General features: G+C 34.4%; 1 protein-coding gene across 3 annotated transcripts in view; it reads left to right on the top strand.

The window, feature by feature from the left end:
* The first annotated feature begins 13,941 nt into the window (after positions 1-13,941).
* Positions 13,942-18,318, top strand: part of piezo2b (piezo-type mechanosensitive ion channel component 2b) — a 112,640-nt gene continuing 108,263 nt past the window's right edge. For all 3 annotated transcript variants that reach the window (XM_082172874.1, XM_082172875.1, XM_082172873.1), the window contains exon 1: positions 13,942-14,471. In XM_082172874.1, the coding sequence (XP_082029000.1) occupies positions 14,408-14,471 (64 nt within the window). In that variant the 5' untranslated portion in view covers positions 13,942-14,407. The remainder of the gene's footprint in view (positions 14,472-18,318) is intronic.

Here is an 18,318-nt window from a genome sequence, read left to right as displayed (position 1 = left end):
ATTTAATTAAGACAATTTGAGGATGAGGTGTTGATTATTTGATTGTATTCAAATGCATATTTTTTATTGTGTATTAAATTTCTTTGTGCTTTAACTACATTTTGTCTACAGTTCAGCTGTAGCGATTCATTCTCAGCAGCAGGTGGCGCTAAAATGCTTTGAAATACATTCTTAGTATTCATAGTTTTCAGTCACATGACTGACGCGGAGTGCAACACACACACTCATAGATCTGCAGGACAGGCATGTCAATTTTCTGTTTCAAGATGCGAATATTTAGATAGCCTCTCAAAAGAAGAAATACACAAAATGCATGTGACAAAATGCCAATTTCCATATACTGTACAGCACCTGCTAAAGTATTTCACTATAAACGGGGACTTTAACGTGAAAAACACTTAAAGTGCCTCAATGTAGGCTACTAAAACAGTGATATTAAAAGTTCAACACACACTTTATTGATGATGCAAGCATGCTATATACAGGCGAGCAGATGAGCCAGAAATATGAATGCAACACCCTGGTTAAGCGTTTTCTTTATAATGGTTTTCTATGGAAATACGCTTGCGTTTATATTCTGGGTTCATCTGCTCGACTCTCTATGGTAGGCTATGCATCATCAATAAGGTGTATATTGAATTTTGTCTTTTAATATCATTGTCTTACTAAATTAGTGCTTAGAACAAACCTAGAAAAATGATGAAGGAACGCCTTGTTTTGCCCAGACGGGCGTTTCTATAAGTGTGTGTCGTCACGTGAAAACTCAAGGATTTAGTATGTTGTATGTATCCTAACTAGGTGTACTTTTGGGTGAAGTTCATCTGTTTCGTCGTTTGAGTAAAACTGTAGTCTGAAAATACAGAACTACAGCTAAACTTATTACAAAAGGCATGAAAGAGTATAGGGAAAAGTCGTTTTAAAGAGACCATGCAATGTTTGTGAGGATTGAGGTTATAATCAGATAAACTCAATAGGCTTTCAGAAGTCAAAATGTTCAACTTTGTGTCGTGTGTTTGACCAAGAGATTGTGACGGGCAAAGATTAATCGCATCCAAAATAAAAGTTTGCATAATATATGTGTGTGTACAGTGTATCATTATTTTGTATATATAAATACACACATATGCATGTATATATTTAAGTTTTTTTTTTACATTTATATATAAATTATTTATATTTATATATAATATAAATTATGTATAAATGTATATACAGTATATACATGCAAATATTTCTTAAATAAATACATGCATATGTGTGTATTTATATATACATTATAATTATACACAGTACACACACATATATTATGCAAACACAAACTTTTATTTTGAATGCGATTAATCGCGATTAATCTTTGCCCAGCACTACTAATAATATAATTGTATGGCTTTTAAAGAAGACTAGAAGTCAATGACAAGTTCATCTTGGCGTCTGTTCGGAGTTGGCAGGAAGTTTCTTGATCTAACTTTCTAATGAGATTATCATCAATACTCATAACTGTGGGAAGTTGTGTAATGATCAGCGTTTGTCGACTCAGCAGAGTGTGTGGACTCAGATTGCCGTGTGATTCAATTTGACATCGTTCTGTTGCTTCCACCTGCAGTTCATTATATCCTCCCAGTTCAATTAGCTATTAACTGCATGTGTATCTCCCGACTCTATCAAAGAGAGGAGAGTTTCTCCTCATGTCAGAGATGTGATTGTGTGCTTTCAGAGGAAACTGAAGACAACATAGCCTCCATTATGATCAGCGAGACTCCTGTGGTCAGGGTGAAAGGGTATGTTCACAAAGCCACACTAACATACTACTTTATGCTTTACAGTATGCAGCTCGTGTACCGGCCGAAATTGCATAATTCCAACTAATTGCAACTATATAGTAGGAGAAAAACAGTAGGGGAAAGTGGGGTGAGTTGTGCCAGTTTTTACTCAAAGTGACTTTAAAGTGAGGCCATGGCAGTAATGCCTTCAACTTAAAGGGTAACTAAACCTTTAGTTAATGATCTGTAAGAATGGGGCTTTATTAGTGCTGTTCATTGATTCAAGTCGTTTTTTTGACATTTGTGTTTAAAGTGTTTTAATTTTACAAAATATGGTGTAAAAACGTCTGAGTGCTGCCCTCTTCAGGTTGAACAGTGGCTACTGCAGTTGAATTTTCCTATTGGAAGTTGTGGTACACTCTGATGTCAGAGAGTACCAGCTAACCACGCCCTTGCCTACAGAGAGATACGTCACAGATGCACGCCCCCTCTCCACTGGGCTCTGCCTACTTTTCCAGCATTTTTCAAATATTGCCAGTGGTTGGAGTCAGGCTCTGACCAGGGGTTTAGTTACCCTTTAAGGATGTACATATGTTTCAGGATGTGGTGCATCCCTGAGAACAGTAACTTTGGATCTGAAATAAATTGTTTCAGAAATATAGCTTTTGGGAAAAAAGTGGTCTCATGGCACAACTTGCCCCAGTTTGGGGCAAGTTTGGGGGAATACATTGGGGTACATTGTGCCAGTGATTTCTGAAGTAAAACAGAACATTTTAATGTTATGAACCGTAATGCTATATGAAAGCAAGATAAATTCAATACAAAATGACTCATTTAAGGTTTATTTAGATATTGTCACCCTGGAATACCATAGCATGCGTTTTTCCTACTATGGTCAATTGCAGAGGGATTTTGTATTGAACATAACTCTGGATCACAGTGTCATAGAGACAAGGGGGCGGGCTCATTTTACTCAGACGACCAATCAGTCTCTCAGGATCATTGTGAAGCTATCAAGCTACGACCTAGCAACCATTTAGAGCACCATAGTAACACAATATGATATTTGTGAATCATTTCAGGCAAAAAGGCTTTGGCAATAGATGCCTGTTGACATAGCACTGTCTGTCAATTATGTAACATATAAGAATAAAGTGACTAGGCTAATTTCTAAACATCCTATATTGTGACATAGGCCACTTAAAAACGGAATAAAACTTCTCTTTAATAACATAGTGCAAACTCAAAACTGAAATCAGTGTTAGCTAAATTAAACAAATAGCAGGTAGGCCTAAGTCAAACAATGATGAGGCATGCCCATCTCCTCACTTCTCAAGATTATCCCCTGTGAGAATGTAGGTCTAGGTGGTCTGGATCTGGCACAACTTAACCCAGGCCCTTTGGCACAAATCACCCCAGACCCACAAGTTTGAAAAACTAGCATGATCCAGCAGTTAAGAGCTAACATCATGCTAACTGTATAGACTCATTGTGTAGCCTACTAAAGCACTAAAACATGTGTGAAATGTTTTCAAACTTGTCTGTAATTGTTCAGACACTACAATCAAAAAACCTTAATCATAGAAATTTTACTTTGAAAGGGAAAAAACAGTTTTTTGCACTAAAATGTGCTTAACTCTCATGCCATGTGTCTCTCTTCTTCGGAGGATGAGTAAAAGTGATTGTTTTTCAAAATTATGTGGTCACATGACCAATTTATTCTATGGTTTTCCAGAAACAAGGGGTGGAACTACTTCCCCCCCCCTGGCACAAATCACCCCACTCTAAAATCCCGTAAAGGCCACGGGAGAGGATTTCTGAATGGCAGTGAACCATAAAGTGGGTATCCATATACCGGTAAATGATTTTCAATTTAACAAGACAGTAGTGCTTGAATGGTAAGATAATGTCAAAATTATAGGTTTATAAAGGTTAAAATTAAGAATGACTGAAATTTACAGTGAACATTAATTAGTCAAAAAAAAAAAAAAAAAATGCATGCACTTTTACACTTAAATATTGTATTATTAATTTAGTTAGTTAGTAAAATTATGAGTCCCAGAAACACACATTCCCAGACCATCATTTTCATCATGTGTTCTTTTATTTTTAGTACCTATGTTATTATTGTGCTTATCATGATATTTTTACATTCAAAGCAGATTTTAGAAGTTCAGGTGTGTTGATATATTAACATTACAATAACTTTCCCCATTATTGAAAAAAGTTGCCAGCATTTTTTTTTTTATCATTTTCACAAAACTTTTATGGCCCTCTGAATATTTTGTTGTATGAATATTTGAACATAATATATATATATATATATATATATATATATCAAGAGAGTCTCTGCTTTTAAACAACAACAAAAAATAAAATAATGCATTACGCTATAATTAGTTTATTTGTTTGTTTATCAACACTTGAATGTAAGTGATGCGAAAATCATGTTTTTGTCTAAGACTCAGAACGATGATTAAAAGATCGAGGACAAAATCACATGCTCTCTTGAGTAGGTACTTATTTTGAATAAAAAATATGAATGCAATCTGGACGTACTACATTGTCCATGTTGTCATTATCATGTGAATTCAGACATACTACCTTTGTCACACACTGTTTTCGCCTACTATAAGGAGGAAGATTTCGAACGAAGCCCGAGTCCATCAAAGTCCATCCAGTTTTGATTTATATGCGGTTTAATGTTTGATGATGGTGTTATTTTTCATGTGCGTAAGCAATGCTTCGATCTATCGCTTGTTTCTGCTTCTTCTTCAGTGGAAAACAGTGAAAACAACGATAGCCGGAAAATCCAGTCAATGGCGGGGAAAGAGTTAATTAAATGTATATACAGTTATGAAATCCCATAATGCCTGAAATGTTACGACCATAATTGTTTTTGCAGTCAATTCCCGGGAACCAACCATGCCTCAACTTACAGTTTTCCCTTTACACTCATATAATTCCATGTGGATAGATTTTTCTCAATGCATTATCTAATGTTTGTTTGTGTATTAATCTCTTTCTTATTCACAGTAACTGTATCTTACAGAAAAGGACATTTGTGACCCTGGACCACGTCACATGTCGCACGGGTATATTTGTGGCAATAGCCAACAATAAATTTGTTTTTTTTTTATGCCAAAAATCATTAGGATATTAAGTAAAGATCATGTTCCATGAAGATATTTTGTAAATTTCCAACCGTAAATATATAAAACATTTATTTTTGTGAGTGAATGCAGCACAATCGCGAACATAAATGGAGAACTTTCTCAATGTTTCGATTTTTTTTTGCACCCTCAGATTCCAGATTTTCAAATCTCGGCCAAATATTGTCCTATCATAACGAACAATACATCAATGGAAAGCTTATTTATTCCGCTTTCAAGTGGCGTATAAAGCTTAATTTCCAAAAATTGACCCATGTGGTTTTGTGGTCCAGGGTCACATATATCTGCCTTCCGTTTGATGGACAAACTTTGAAACTTAAAAGCCTCAGTCTTCTCTCGAATGCTAATTCTAATTGTATAGATGGCTGAAGAGTGTTCAATAATGCAGAGCTTTAAGGGTAGATGGTCACTCGTGGTTAAGAGGTTATCAATGTTTTAGGGCTCTAATGAGGATGAGGATGATGATGATGATGCTCTGAAGAAAGTGATACCTGGAACACCACGCCTAATGTAAAGCTGTGCAGACTGCAGTTCATCACAGGTGACATCACAGTTATACATGAGCGTGATTGCACATCACAGGTGACATCACAGTTATACACGAGCGTGATTGGTTGATCATACGGACACACAGAGTCATGGTCATTCCAGAGGAGTCCATATTTAATATTCCATATATCCATTATTTTTTACTTGCTCATTTTCTTTTACATGAAGGGTGTACAACTTGCCGCCATGATGCATATAGAGTGTTCATACTATAATAGTTTTTATTAATAATATTTTGAATTAATTTTATGGTAACACTTTCATAATTTTTAACATTTAACATTCATGCATTAATTAACTAACATGAGCTAACAATGAATAATATATTTTTACGGCATTTATTAACCTTTTTTAATGTTAGTTAATATTCATGTTAGTTCACAGCAATACAACTTTTGATCTTATAAATGTATAGTAAATGTTTATTGTTTTTTTGTTTGTTCATTTTAACTAAAGTAGTAAACTTATCTTAAATGAAACCTTATTGTAACTGTTTTTATGTAAACATTTTTGTTTTCATCATTGTATGTTTTTTTGTCTTTTTATTGCATTTTGTCATAAAAAAATATCTATATAATTTTTTTTATTAAGTTTTATTTCAGTTTTAGTCATTTTTATTTCAATTACTAGTTTAAGTAATGGTAACTAATTTTATTTCAGTTAACATTTATTTTATTTAAAGTAACTATAATAACACTGTTTCGAGTGTAATTTTGTGTTTTTGTCATTTTTATTACATTTTGTCAATGTCTGTTTAGTTTTTATTAATTTCTGTTTTAGTTTTAGTCATTTTAGTGCATCAAGTTAAAGTTGATTCATGCAAATGTGTTTTCGAGCTTATAGTGGCTCTTAATGGATGTCATAAGTCAGAAGCTGTGCGTGTGGATCAATGCCAGTCACAAATCCTTTAGTTTTATTATATATTCCTGTGACTGTAGGAAGTTTGTTAATGGTCGATGCGCAACATCACTGACGTCGTTTAATGATCCAAACATCAATCAGGAGGAAGGTTTTCTTTTTGATGGACAATCAAGCAAACGTTTTGCTGAGCATTAAACAAGATCAGTGTAATTAATCACGTTTATGTTTATGCATAATTGAAATGTCAGCGGATTATCGAGATGATCTCCACTCGTGTGTTTGGCTGGAAGTGCATCAGAAAAGACGTTTCTTTCAGTTTAACTCATCCTCTTTGATGAATTATGGATAGGAGGTCAATGTTTCCTGACATCTGATCGTCATGGAGTCTCCACATTTAAAGAACAATCGTAAAAACTATAGATATTGATCAATAGCTTCCTTTCGCTGGGTATCGATTACTGCGAGCCACTTAGACGTGATTGTTGTTCGTTTGCTTCACTTTGACTCAACAAACCAGTTTGACAAGCGTATCTCCTCCTTCAATGTTGTGAAACACTCTGAAGATCAAACAAATGCTGATATATGAACCTATAAATCCCATCATAACACTTTATTTTTTATTTTTTTATTTATGTATTTATTTAAAAGGGACAGTAGCCTACATATTAATGAACATCTTAGCTTTTCAGCAATGTAAATATGCCAGAGTTTTTACATCTGCAGTCCCCCATCAGGTCAGGTCATCACAGTACCAAGTAACACAACTAAACATTGAAATTAAATACGATACAACATAATTTAAAAGATACCACAATTTTCAACAACATATTATAAGAGATACCACAGTTAGCAGACAGGGCATCTAAAACGGCGGGCATACACACAGTAAAGTGCTATTTTATGTACATTAAGTACATTTTAATTGTGTTAAAGTGCTATCAAATGCAGTAAAGTGCCAAATCTGATTTGGTATACAATACATATACTTAAACAGTACAACAGTGAACATACCCATATTCATAAATTACAACAAATACCGTTAGTGGGCACACATTTGATGTGTCTTAAGGGCATTGTTTGAGTTGGTTCTTAAAGCTTGGGTAAGTCGGACATTCTCTCACAGCAGCCGATAACTTATTCCAGATCTCTGACCCTTTAATTGACAATACATATTGTCCAGATGTTGTACGTCTATAAGACCTTATGTTGCCCCGCCCCTTTTCAGCGCTGCGCTCGTTGTCTTTTGACTTCCGGTCTGTATTTTCACAGCGATTTTGCGTGTTTATTAATGAACGGCTCGTTTTCAAATCTTCCCGGTCTACTGACATTTGTTAAGACATCTGCTTTAAACATTACAGTCCTCATGATAGCTTTCGTTAACTTTACATAAAGTAAATCCATTTCAAAAGCTAATTACTCCTGGACAGCAATGCCATAGAAATATACAGAGCGACCGCAAAAACGGAAGTTCAAAGACAATATTCTAAAGATGGCGGCGCCCTTCAATCACCTCTCGTGGAGGCACTGGTTAGAGTTCTCCCAACACCCGTTATTTTCAATTTAATGTATTCACGTAGTGGGGGTGAGCGGGGCAAGCCCATGTACGATCTTATAGCACAGGCATAATAGGCTATTTGAACTTTAGAACATTTTCAAAACTTAGCAGATTATATTTCTGTAATATTAAGCAGTGATGACATGAGAGCGGTTTTCTATCAAAGATTTTTAAAGCTCGTTTGAAAAGTGACTCCATTGGTTTTTGAGTGTTGTGGCATTTGTGAGTGACCAGTTTGTAAAACAGTATTCAATATGAGAAAAGATCATAGAATGAAGAAACATTCTGGCTGCTTTACATGAAAGTGATGGTCTGATATATCTAAAGTTAGCAAGATTAAATTTAACAGTTTTTGAAAGGCTTTTGATATGATTTTTAAAGGACAGTGTGGGATATTTGAATTCGTTTACAATCTGTAGTTCTTCTTGTTTTAAGAATATATGTGAACGTGTCATTTCAATCGGCCGCTTAGAAAACATTATACAAAGTTTTTTTTATAATTCAATAGTAGGCAATATTTTTATTAGACTAACTTGAATATCCTTAACAAACATCTAGTGTTTAGCATATCATTACTTAAATTGTTTTGAATATTTCATGAAGCTTTGATGCACATTCTTTGGGGTTTAAGAAATTAATACTTTTATTCAGCGAGGAAGCGTTCAATTGATCAAAAAGTGACAGTAAATACATTTATAATGTTACAGAAGATTCTGTCTTATAAATGCTTTCTGTTCATCAATGAATCCTGAAAAAAATGTATCAGTGTTTCACAAAAATATGAAGCAGCATATGAACTGTTTTCAACATTGATAATAATCAGAAATGTTTCTTGAGCAGTAAATCATCATATTAGAATGATTTCTGAAGGATCATGTGACACTGAAGGAGTAATGATGCTGAAAATTCAGCTTTGCATCACTGAAATAAATTATATTTTACAATATATTCACATAGAAAACAGTTCCTTGAAATAGTAATAATATTTCACAATTTAAGTGTTTTTACTGTATTTATATATGCAACCGTGGTGAGTATAAAATATTGTTTTTCCAAAAACATTTCAATTGTACCGAACCCAAACTTTTGAGCAATATTCATAATTGATTTTTGAATATACACAAATAAATGGTCCAATTACAGTGGGACCAAATGACTTCAACACCCTGAAGAAACCTCTTTTTTTACGTGTTTTAAAGAAGCCCAAAACCTGTAATAAAAACCCATGAAAACAAATTTCCAAAGAACTATTCAGCGACACAAGAATTATAAGCAGCCAAAAGTTGTTCTTGAAAAAAAAAAAAAACTATTGACATTTAACATTAAACGGTTATATGTGTGTTTAACTTTCCTGTAGCTCAAACAGTAGAGCGTTAGCGCTTGCAACACCAAGGTCATGGGTTCAATTTCCAGGGAAAGCAAGAACTGATATAAATGTAAACGTGTTCCTTGATATGCAATGTATGTCATGTCTGCCAAAAGCATAAATGTAAACATTGTTTATCACCGACTTATATCATAAGAAGAACTTTTACAAGTAAGCACTTTTATATTTGCCAACACAAGATTATGATTCGCTCTGAATTAAAAAGTGATGAATTGTTTGTGTTTCTTCATTCTTCTCTGTAAGGATGTGTGAAGTACGGCTCGATGTCTTGAACAAACAGTCCAGGAGCGCAAACCACTGAGGATTTTCCACAGAAAACATTGCAAAACCAGCTCAACATGAAGGTACTGCTGGTTTAAATATTTAGGCCTAATATTTCATCTCTAAATGTTCATCTGTGTGTATATGTAAAGGCTAATAAATGTGCATGCAGACCACTAAGGATATGGATTATAGACATTATTCTATTATTAGCTGCTTATGAGAGCCGAGGAATTAAACATCCAGGAAGTTTGATCCGGTGTAAGTGCTTTGTGTTAAAAGTTTGATGCCATCCTGAGGCTGAGAGTTGATGTACAGTTTTTAAAGAGCGTAAGAGACCAGCTCTCAGATCTCCTATATTCAACACCATTAATGAACAAACACAATGTCAGACAAATGGATTATTGATGCCTCACCTGCAGCATTAGATCACACACACACACACACACACACACACACACACACACACACACACACACACACACACACACACACACACACACACACACACACACACACACACACACACACACACACACACACACACACACACACACACACACACACACACGACTGCCAGCGCCCATGAGAAGAGCTTTTCCACAGCTTTAACAGTCAGTGTTTGGGAATGTTACTTCAAAGGGAATGGTAACACTTTACTATAAGGTTCATTAACATTAGTTAATGTATTTACTAACATGAACTAACCATTTGTTACAGTATTTGTTAATCTTTGTTAATGTTAGTTATTAAAAATACACGTTCATTGTTTGTTCATGTTAGTTCACAGTGCATTAACAAATACAACCTTTGATTTTAATAAGGTATTAATAAATGTGGAAATTTATTTCAACTAAGATTAATAAAGGCTGAAGAAGAATTGTTCATTCTTAGTTATTCTCATGTTAACTAATGAACCTTATTGTAAAGTGTTACCAAAGTAATGCATTACAATATTGTGTTACTAGTACCTAAAAAAGTAACTAATTGCATTAGTTACTTTTTATGGAAAGTAATTTGTTACATTACTTTTGTGTAATTTTTTGCCTCATCTGGGCTGGGCTTGCTTGTTTTTTTTAATTACAATAAAAAGTTTTGTTTTTGGCCAATGTAAAGGCCCTTTCACACCAAGGGCCCTATGACATTGTACACCGACGCATGTATCATTCCTATTTTGCACCCGACGCACAGCGGACTTTTCCCTCCACAGACGCACGTCGGTAAATTAGGGAATGAACTTGCGCTCCCGGGGGCGGTTCAGCGAAAAGAGGAGGTGTGTTCCGGCGCAAACGTTCCCTGGTGCTATTTTGCAGTTTCAGAAAACATTTGTTGCACATGTTATTCATATGCTATTTTGAGGGCGCATGCTTGGCCATAATGTAGCGTGTGCACAACGCGCATACACTTTGCTTCTCTCATCTACACACTGACGCAGCAGTTCACATTTTTGCAAATCATACAGAATTACAAGGAAAAATATTCCACATGAGGGAAATCATTGTTGTGTCCTTGAAGATGTGAAAAAATAGGCATAAATCTAGTTTACACGATTACCCAAATTATCATACGCCTGTTTAACCGAAGCTAATTTGGGTGTGTTTCTCCGTCCCCAATGTCACTTCTCTGTCTTTTACGGCCCTGACGAGAACGTCGGTCTCCTCGGCTGTGAACCGCTCCTGGCGTGCGTCTGGCAAATCCGCCGTTATAATAGCAATCCGCCATGGAACAAGCGCGCCTGCTCTTAAAGGGAATGTGAGATGACGCTCTGATTTGTTTATTTCACGTTACGCCCAAACCACACCTATGAGTAATGAAGCTACTTCAGACCAACCCATTTTAGATTTGCGTCAGGCGCAAGAGTCATTTATCCCGCCGGTATAATAGCAACAACGCCCGAGACCCGCCCACAAAGTTACTTGCGTTTCGCGTTTGATACTTGTGTTTCAGATCGTTAAAATAGGGCCCCAAAAGGGAAAGCCTCATGTTGAAGGAAATGCAGATTCACATCTGTACAGTAGAGGGCGTTATTCTGATTTACTGAAGAATATGAAGAAACACTCGGGCTGCATCCGAAATCTCATACTTCCCAACGATATTGTAGACGAAAAACTGCATGTGACAAAAGAAGCATGTCTTAATTCAGTTCTCACAGTAAGAGTAAAGGAAAAGTCCCCGGAATGAACTTATTCTGTCGAGATTCTACATACGATGGACACTTTACTGTCGGATTTCAAGATTCAAGATTCAAGAACTTTATTTGCCATTTGTGCTTACACACATTTTGTGGATTTATGAATGGTAGTGAAGCGACGCAAATGACAGCGGTAGATCACATGATCATGACATCATCGCAGGTGTAGTTCATCTGGATTATATTCATACCACACACATTCATACTAGAATATACTTTTTTAGCGGTTGTCACGTAATTACTTATTCAATACAAGTACTTACTCGAGAGTATGTGATTTTCGGGCGCAGCAGCAATAAAAAAAACTAAAATAAAAAAAGACACAAATGTGATGTTTAAATGCTTAAATTATAATATTTACTGCAGGTTTGTGTAATATTCTCAGTTTGCATGTCACTGTTTTTATTCATTTTGAGGAATACTGAATGTGTTTTTGTGCAAGTTAGATGAGTAAATGCTCTCATTTAGTCTAGAACTACAATACCCATCACATCACACACAACACCTCTGCGTTTACTCACTGTTCCCTCAGCATGCGGACAGGAGAGCTGTCAGTCAATACATGGGAAAGCATTCAAAGCAAAGTAACGTGTGTTACTTATTTGAAAAAGTAACTCAGATATTTTGTTGTAAATTTAAAAGAAGTGTGTTACTTTTCTAGTTAATTAAAGTAATCGTGTTACTTGTAATGCGTTTCCCCCGACACTGTTAATAGTGGTGGAATAGACAAATGGATGCAAAAAGAAAGATGCTTTAGATCTTAATACAGTGTTAAAAGACTTGAGGGAAGCAGCCAACAGAAAAGATTAAAAAATTTTTTTTTACAGCAACCTTGACTGATTTTATTATTGATACAATTCATTTATGAATATTTTTGGCAAATGTTTTATGATGGTTTTAACTTCTTACCTTACAAAAATACAGTATAAACAGTAATATTATGAAATATTATTTTCATACTATATGTAAAATACCTGTTTTCTATTTGAAAATATTTTAAAATGTATATTTATTACTGATGGCAAAACTGTGGACTTTTTTATCTCAGAATTGCACGTTTATTTCAACATTCGGACTTTACATCTCGCAGTTGCACTGAGGAAACGCTGAGGAATCCTCAATTCTGAGGAAGAAAAGTCAGAATTGTGAGATAAAAGTTGCAAATACCAAGTTTCCATACAAAGCAGAATTTTCAGCATCATTACTCCAGTCTTCAGTGTCACATGATCCTTCAGAAATCATTATAATATGATGATTTGCTGATCAGCATTTATTATTATTATCAATGTTGAAAACAGTTGTGGCACTTCATATTTTTGTGGAAACCGTGATACATTTTTTTTCAGGATTCTTTGAGAAAAGAACAGCATTTCTTTCAAATGTATTCTTTCGCAACATTATACATATTTTACTGTATTTTTGATCAATTGAATGCATCCTTGCTTAATTTAATTCTCTTAAATATACGTGTGTACGTGGAACACTGCTCAGTCAATCAAAGTTTAGGACTGAAGTATAAAATAAATGAAACCTTTTGATCCTAAAGTTTTTTTTTTTTTATAAACTTATATAATATTTTACTTTTATTTAACTTTTTTTAACCATGTGAAATTATGAATATGGAAAAACAAGAGAGAACCAACTAAGTATTAATAACTGATTATGCTCAATGTATGCTTTTTCCTGTGAGCTTTATTAATTTTTTTGCATAGTAAAATAAAACCTCTATAGGTCACCCATTTAAATTTTTTGCCAAATTATTTTGTCAGATAAATACCTTAACCAAGTTTAGTGTTTTGTGCTTCCTTCATATTTAACATTTTAAAAAATAATAATAAAAAAAAAACCCTATTTTGATGGTTCAGTTGATCTTGTAAGGTCATTAAAAACAAATATTCCCCCTAGACATCACTTTTGGCCACTTCTGTATATATATGCTATCAATCCATATATTCGACAGGCTCATAATATATCCTAGCGGACTTAGTCAGCTAAAAAAGAGTGCATGACCGTGATAAGATCTGTTCTAGAAGCCCCGTTGTAATGATGATGAGTTCCTAGTAAAACAGCAATCAAATGGAGCGTCCCTCAGGGGCCCGAGGACCCTCCTCCCGCGGGCTCTCATTGGACCCGTGCTGGATCACTTATGATCGGGCGTGTGTCTGTGACCGGAATGCCTGTGGCTTTCAGAGCAACTGTGGAGATGAAGTGAGGAAGTCCTCCTGCACACCGTCAATATGAGCGCGTAAAAGTCACTCCGGGGACAGTTTATTTCCAATTAAAGAACTAGTTTTCGTACTAGTTCCTCAGGATACGAAGTGATTTTTGTGTGTGTGTGTGTGACACATTTTCTCAGGATACACGCGTTTTTACCGGACGCATCCCGCGCGCGCGCACCGCTGGAGAGCCTGAGGTCAGCTGCACTCTCCGAGAAAACCTGGATGAAGACACATCTTTATATCAGCATGAGTTAGATTCATCACTTCACCCACTCGAGACAGACTTTTAACGCGTTTTTATTTGTACAAAAGGGAGCTCTTAACTGGAAGTGTCCACCTCGTGTCCGCCGGGACTCATGCAGGACGCATGGAGGATCCAGAGTAAGTGTGCTCGAAGGATGCCGTCCTGTCCCGGATCCAGGACATCTGACATCCTTCACTTCTGAGAGCGATGGCTTCTGAGATTGTGTGTGGTCTGGTCTTCAGAGTGCTGTTGCCGGTGTGTCTGGCGGCAGGTGAGTGTGTCCATCAACACCTGGGGTTTAGCGTTAGCGCAGTGTGTCCGTTACGCAGCAGGTGCGGGGGAAACTACGGGCTAGATTGTGAATTAAAGGAAGTTAATAGAAGTTTGCATGTGCAGAAAGAAACACTGCACATCATTAGCGTTAGTATATTTGCTATTTCTTAATGGTTCCATTTATAAACTCATAAAATCTAATATACTCACTGTAAAAATGATATGATCAATAAATCATGGCAACATATGTTTTTACATTACTTTTACTCGGTAAACTAATTTAAGCAATTAAATGAGTTACGAGATTGAACTCGATTAAATTCAGTTTAATATAATTTAAGTTGAAATGTCTTGTAAAAACAGTTTGATTACTTAACCATTTAAGGCAGCAACTGAACTTAAGTTTTGAAGTTGAAAAGTTGGACATTTTTTAGTTCTTTCCACTTTTGGTAGAAATTATTTTTGTAAAATGTTGCGGAAATATGAAAACTCTGTTCATATTAATCACCAAGTAAATGTTACATTTCTTAATTAATTAATTAATTAATTAATTAATTAATTAATCAATCTGTTTATTTGTTTATTTGAGCCCATGCAAGTACAAAAAAAAGTGTGTAAGAAAAGCACATAGGAGAGACTGGGGCTAGTTGTCACGCTTTTATATAGTGAATACTTCTCAGGGTTTATTTTTTTAAATGGCATTTTGTTCTTCTGTGAAGAAACATAAAATACCTTTTTAACAACATATCTGCATTTAAAATCTATTGTTCTCTATTTAAGGGGTTTTCTGTAAACAGTAATACAGTTATAAATCACAAAACAATGAATGAAAGGGGTTTAATCATTGTTAATGGCTCAGAAATTGTAACTGAGTTGATAAAAGTGCAGTTTTTGAGGATGTAAATCTCAATTTGTCTTCATTTATGGAAGTGTTTGAAACCAACATACAATATTTATATAATTTGCATAATTAGTTTATAGTTACTGAAATATAGACCTTATGACAACTCATCTTATGTGCAATTCCATTTTCCCAATGCATTATTTTACTTCAGTAGATAAAGATTAGGTATATTATTTACTTAACAAAATAATATGATATAAGATTTTGGCTCTGAGTAGAGAGAAATGGCAAATATAATATTTTACAACTGTTATAATAATTAACCAATTCTCTGGTTTCTCCATAAAGTCTTTTAATAACATGCGTCCATTTTGTTTTAATAGAGTAATGCCATTTTTTTATTCCTGAGCTTTCTCTTAATGTCATCTAATGTGAAACATACCGGGCTGAACATTCATAAATCCATCTAATGAAACACTATTTGACTTTTTGTTCTATATTTTCCTGATTGTGGCTGGTTAACTGTTCTGTGGGGTGTTTCATAGAGGATTGACTGACTAATACACTGAAACCCTTCAGTGTTTTGAAGAGACACCATTGACTTCTGCATAAAACATGGAATGTTTGTTTTATTCATTAATTATTTTATCCATTAAAGCCTGTGTAGGATCCTTTTTAGTGATCATTATTTAGACATTTTCACATTTCCCCCACTCATTTTATTATACATTTTTTGACACCTGCTCTAAAACGTCCCACATAGCAAATCATTCCTGTCTGTACGTTCTTGACAGATGAGACTCGTGCATAGATTGTTATTGAAAATGCAATTTTTAATAAACATTTACTTTTTAACAGGAACTAAATAATGCTATATATATATATATAATTAGCATTATTTAGTTCCTGTTAAAAAGTAAATGTTTATTCAAAATTGCATTTTCAATAACAATCTATGCACGAGTCTCATCTGTCACATATATATATATATATATATATATATATATATATATATTATACATACAGTATGTATGTAGCCTATATATATATATATATATATGTGTGTGTATGTGTGTGTGTATATATATATATATAATATATATATAGGCTACATACATATGTATAATATATATATATATATATATAATATAATATCTTAAGTAATTTTGCTTCTCAAATAAATGTATCTTGATTTAAGAATTTTTAGATGTTTGAACTGAAAAACGAGGCAAAAATACCAAGAAAATAATTTTTTGCAGTGTTTATTCATATATATATATATTATTTAAGCATAACTCAAAGTCATTCAGTCATTCAGTCATTTTGCTTCTCAAGTAAATGTCTTCTCAAAAAAAAAACCTGGATTTAGGAATTTTATTCATACCGGAAAGCAAGACAAAAATACTGAACAAGAGAATCTTTTTTTTTTGTTTTTTTGTGAAAATCATAATGCATGAAGTGTGTGTTGTGCTGTTTTAATTTTTGAAAACATGTTATTAAAATGATTGAAAACATCTTATTCGCGAAGGTTTCATGCCTTTTGCTGATGTTTTTTACGCTGTTGGATTCACTGTTGGTCCTTACGGTCGCTTTTACCATCATGATATTAATCTAGAAGCTTTACAGTGTGTTTAAGGGTCTTAATCAGATCTGTGGTTGCCCACAGTTAATCCACATTCACATTCCCTTATTTATAGATAATTAGCCCTCAGAAATTCACACACTCACACACACACACATGCACGCGGACACACACTCTTTCTCTCAGTCGGATTCTTCCTATAGGTATAGATAAGATGCACTCTATAAGATGGTAATGTATCTCTTGACAGCCTAAGTCATTTCGTTCTTTTTTCTTCCAAACACAATTGCCAAGCTGTGGAGCATCTCCATTAATCGGTGGAAAGTCGTTTTAACTGCATGAATTAATAATGTGGCATCAGAGCGGAGAAGAATCGGCTGGCCATTATCGTAAACACCTTTAATATTTGATGATTTTATTTTTTGGCTTGAAAGAGTACTAAGCAAAGGTCATCCGCTGGAAACACAACAGAGGACGGACAGGAACAAATAATGTTCATGTTCAGACGTCAGCACTAACATCTCTGAGATCAAGACATCTTTGAGGGACTTTTTTTTAGAGATCATGATTCTGAATAGACAACTTAAACAAAACAGTATATTTAAAAAGTATAATTAATTTGAATCGTTTTAAAAAAACCCTCTTGATTGAATAATTCCCTTTCAGACAAAAAGGTGCAAAAGCTGTCACTGGGATGGGATACCCTTCAAAAAACTTCTATGTATCATTTAGGTATTAATATGTACACTTTTTGTACAAGTATATGTACCTTTAAGTTACTTATATGCACTCTTTTGGTACAAAGGTGGACCTTTTGAAAGGGAATCGCCTCAGTGACAGATTTTGTCCTTTTTTTTCTGAGAGTATTTAAGGACTTGCTCATAAAGACTTCACTTGTTTCATGGATGATTCAATGTTTTTGAATGAATATTGAATGAATGATTCAATGACTCACTCAAAGACTTCACTTGTTTCATTATAAATCTGCGTTTTTGAATGAATATTGAACAAATTATTCAATGACTCACTCAAAGACTTCACTTGTTTCTTTATAAATCTGCGTTTTTGAATGAATATTAAATGAATGATTCAATGACTCACACATAAAGACTTCACTTGTTTCATTACTGGATGAATCAGTGTTTTTGAATATGAATGATTCAACGACTCGCTCATAAAGACTTCACTTGTTTCATGGATGATTCAATGTTTTTGAATGAATATTGAATGAATGATTCAATGACTCACACATAAAGACTTCACTTGTTTCATTACTGGATGAATCTGCGTTTTTGAATGAATATAAAATTAATGATTCAATGACTCACACATAAAGACTTCACTTGTTTCATTACTGGATGAATCAGTGTTTTTGAATCAATTTTGAATGAATGATTCAACGACTCGCTCATAAAGACT

Source organism: Leuciscus leuciscus (genome assembly GCF_965113295.1).
Source record: "Leuciscus leuciscus genome assembly, chromosome: 6".
Lineage (NCBI taxonomy): Eukaryota > Metazoa > Chordata > Actinopteri > Cypriniformes > Leuciscidae > Leuciscus > Leuciscus leuciscus.
This window is presented reverse-complemented; position numbering and strand designations above follow the sequence as displayed.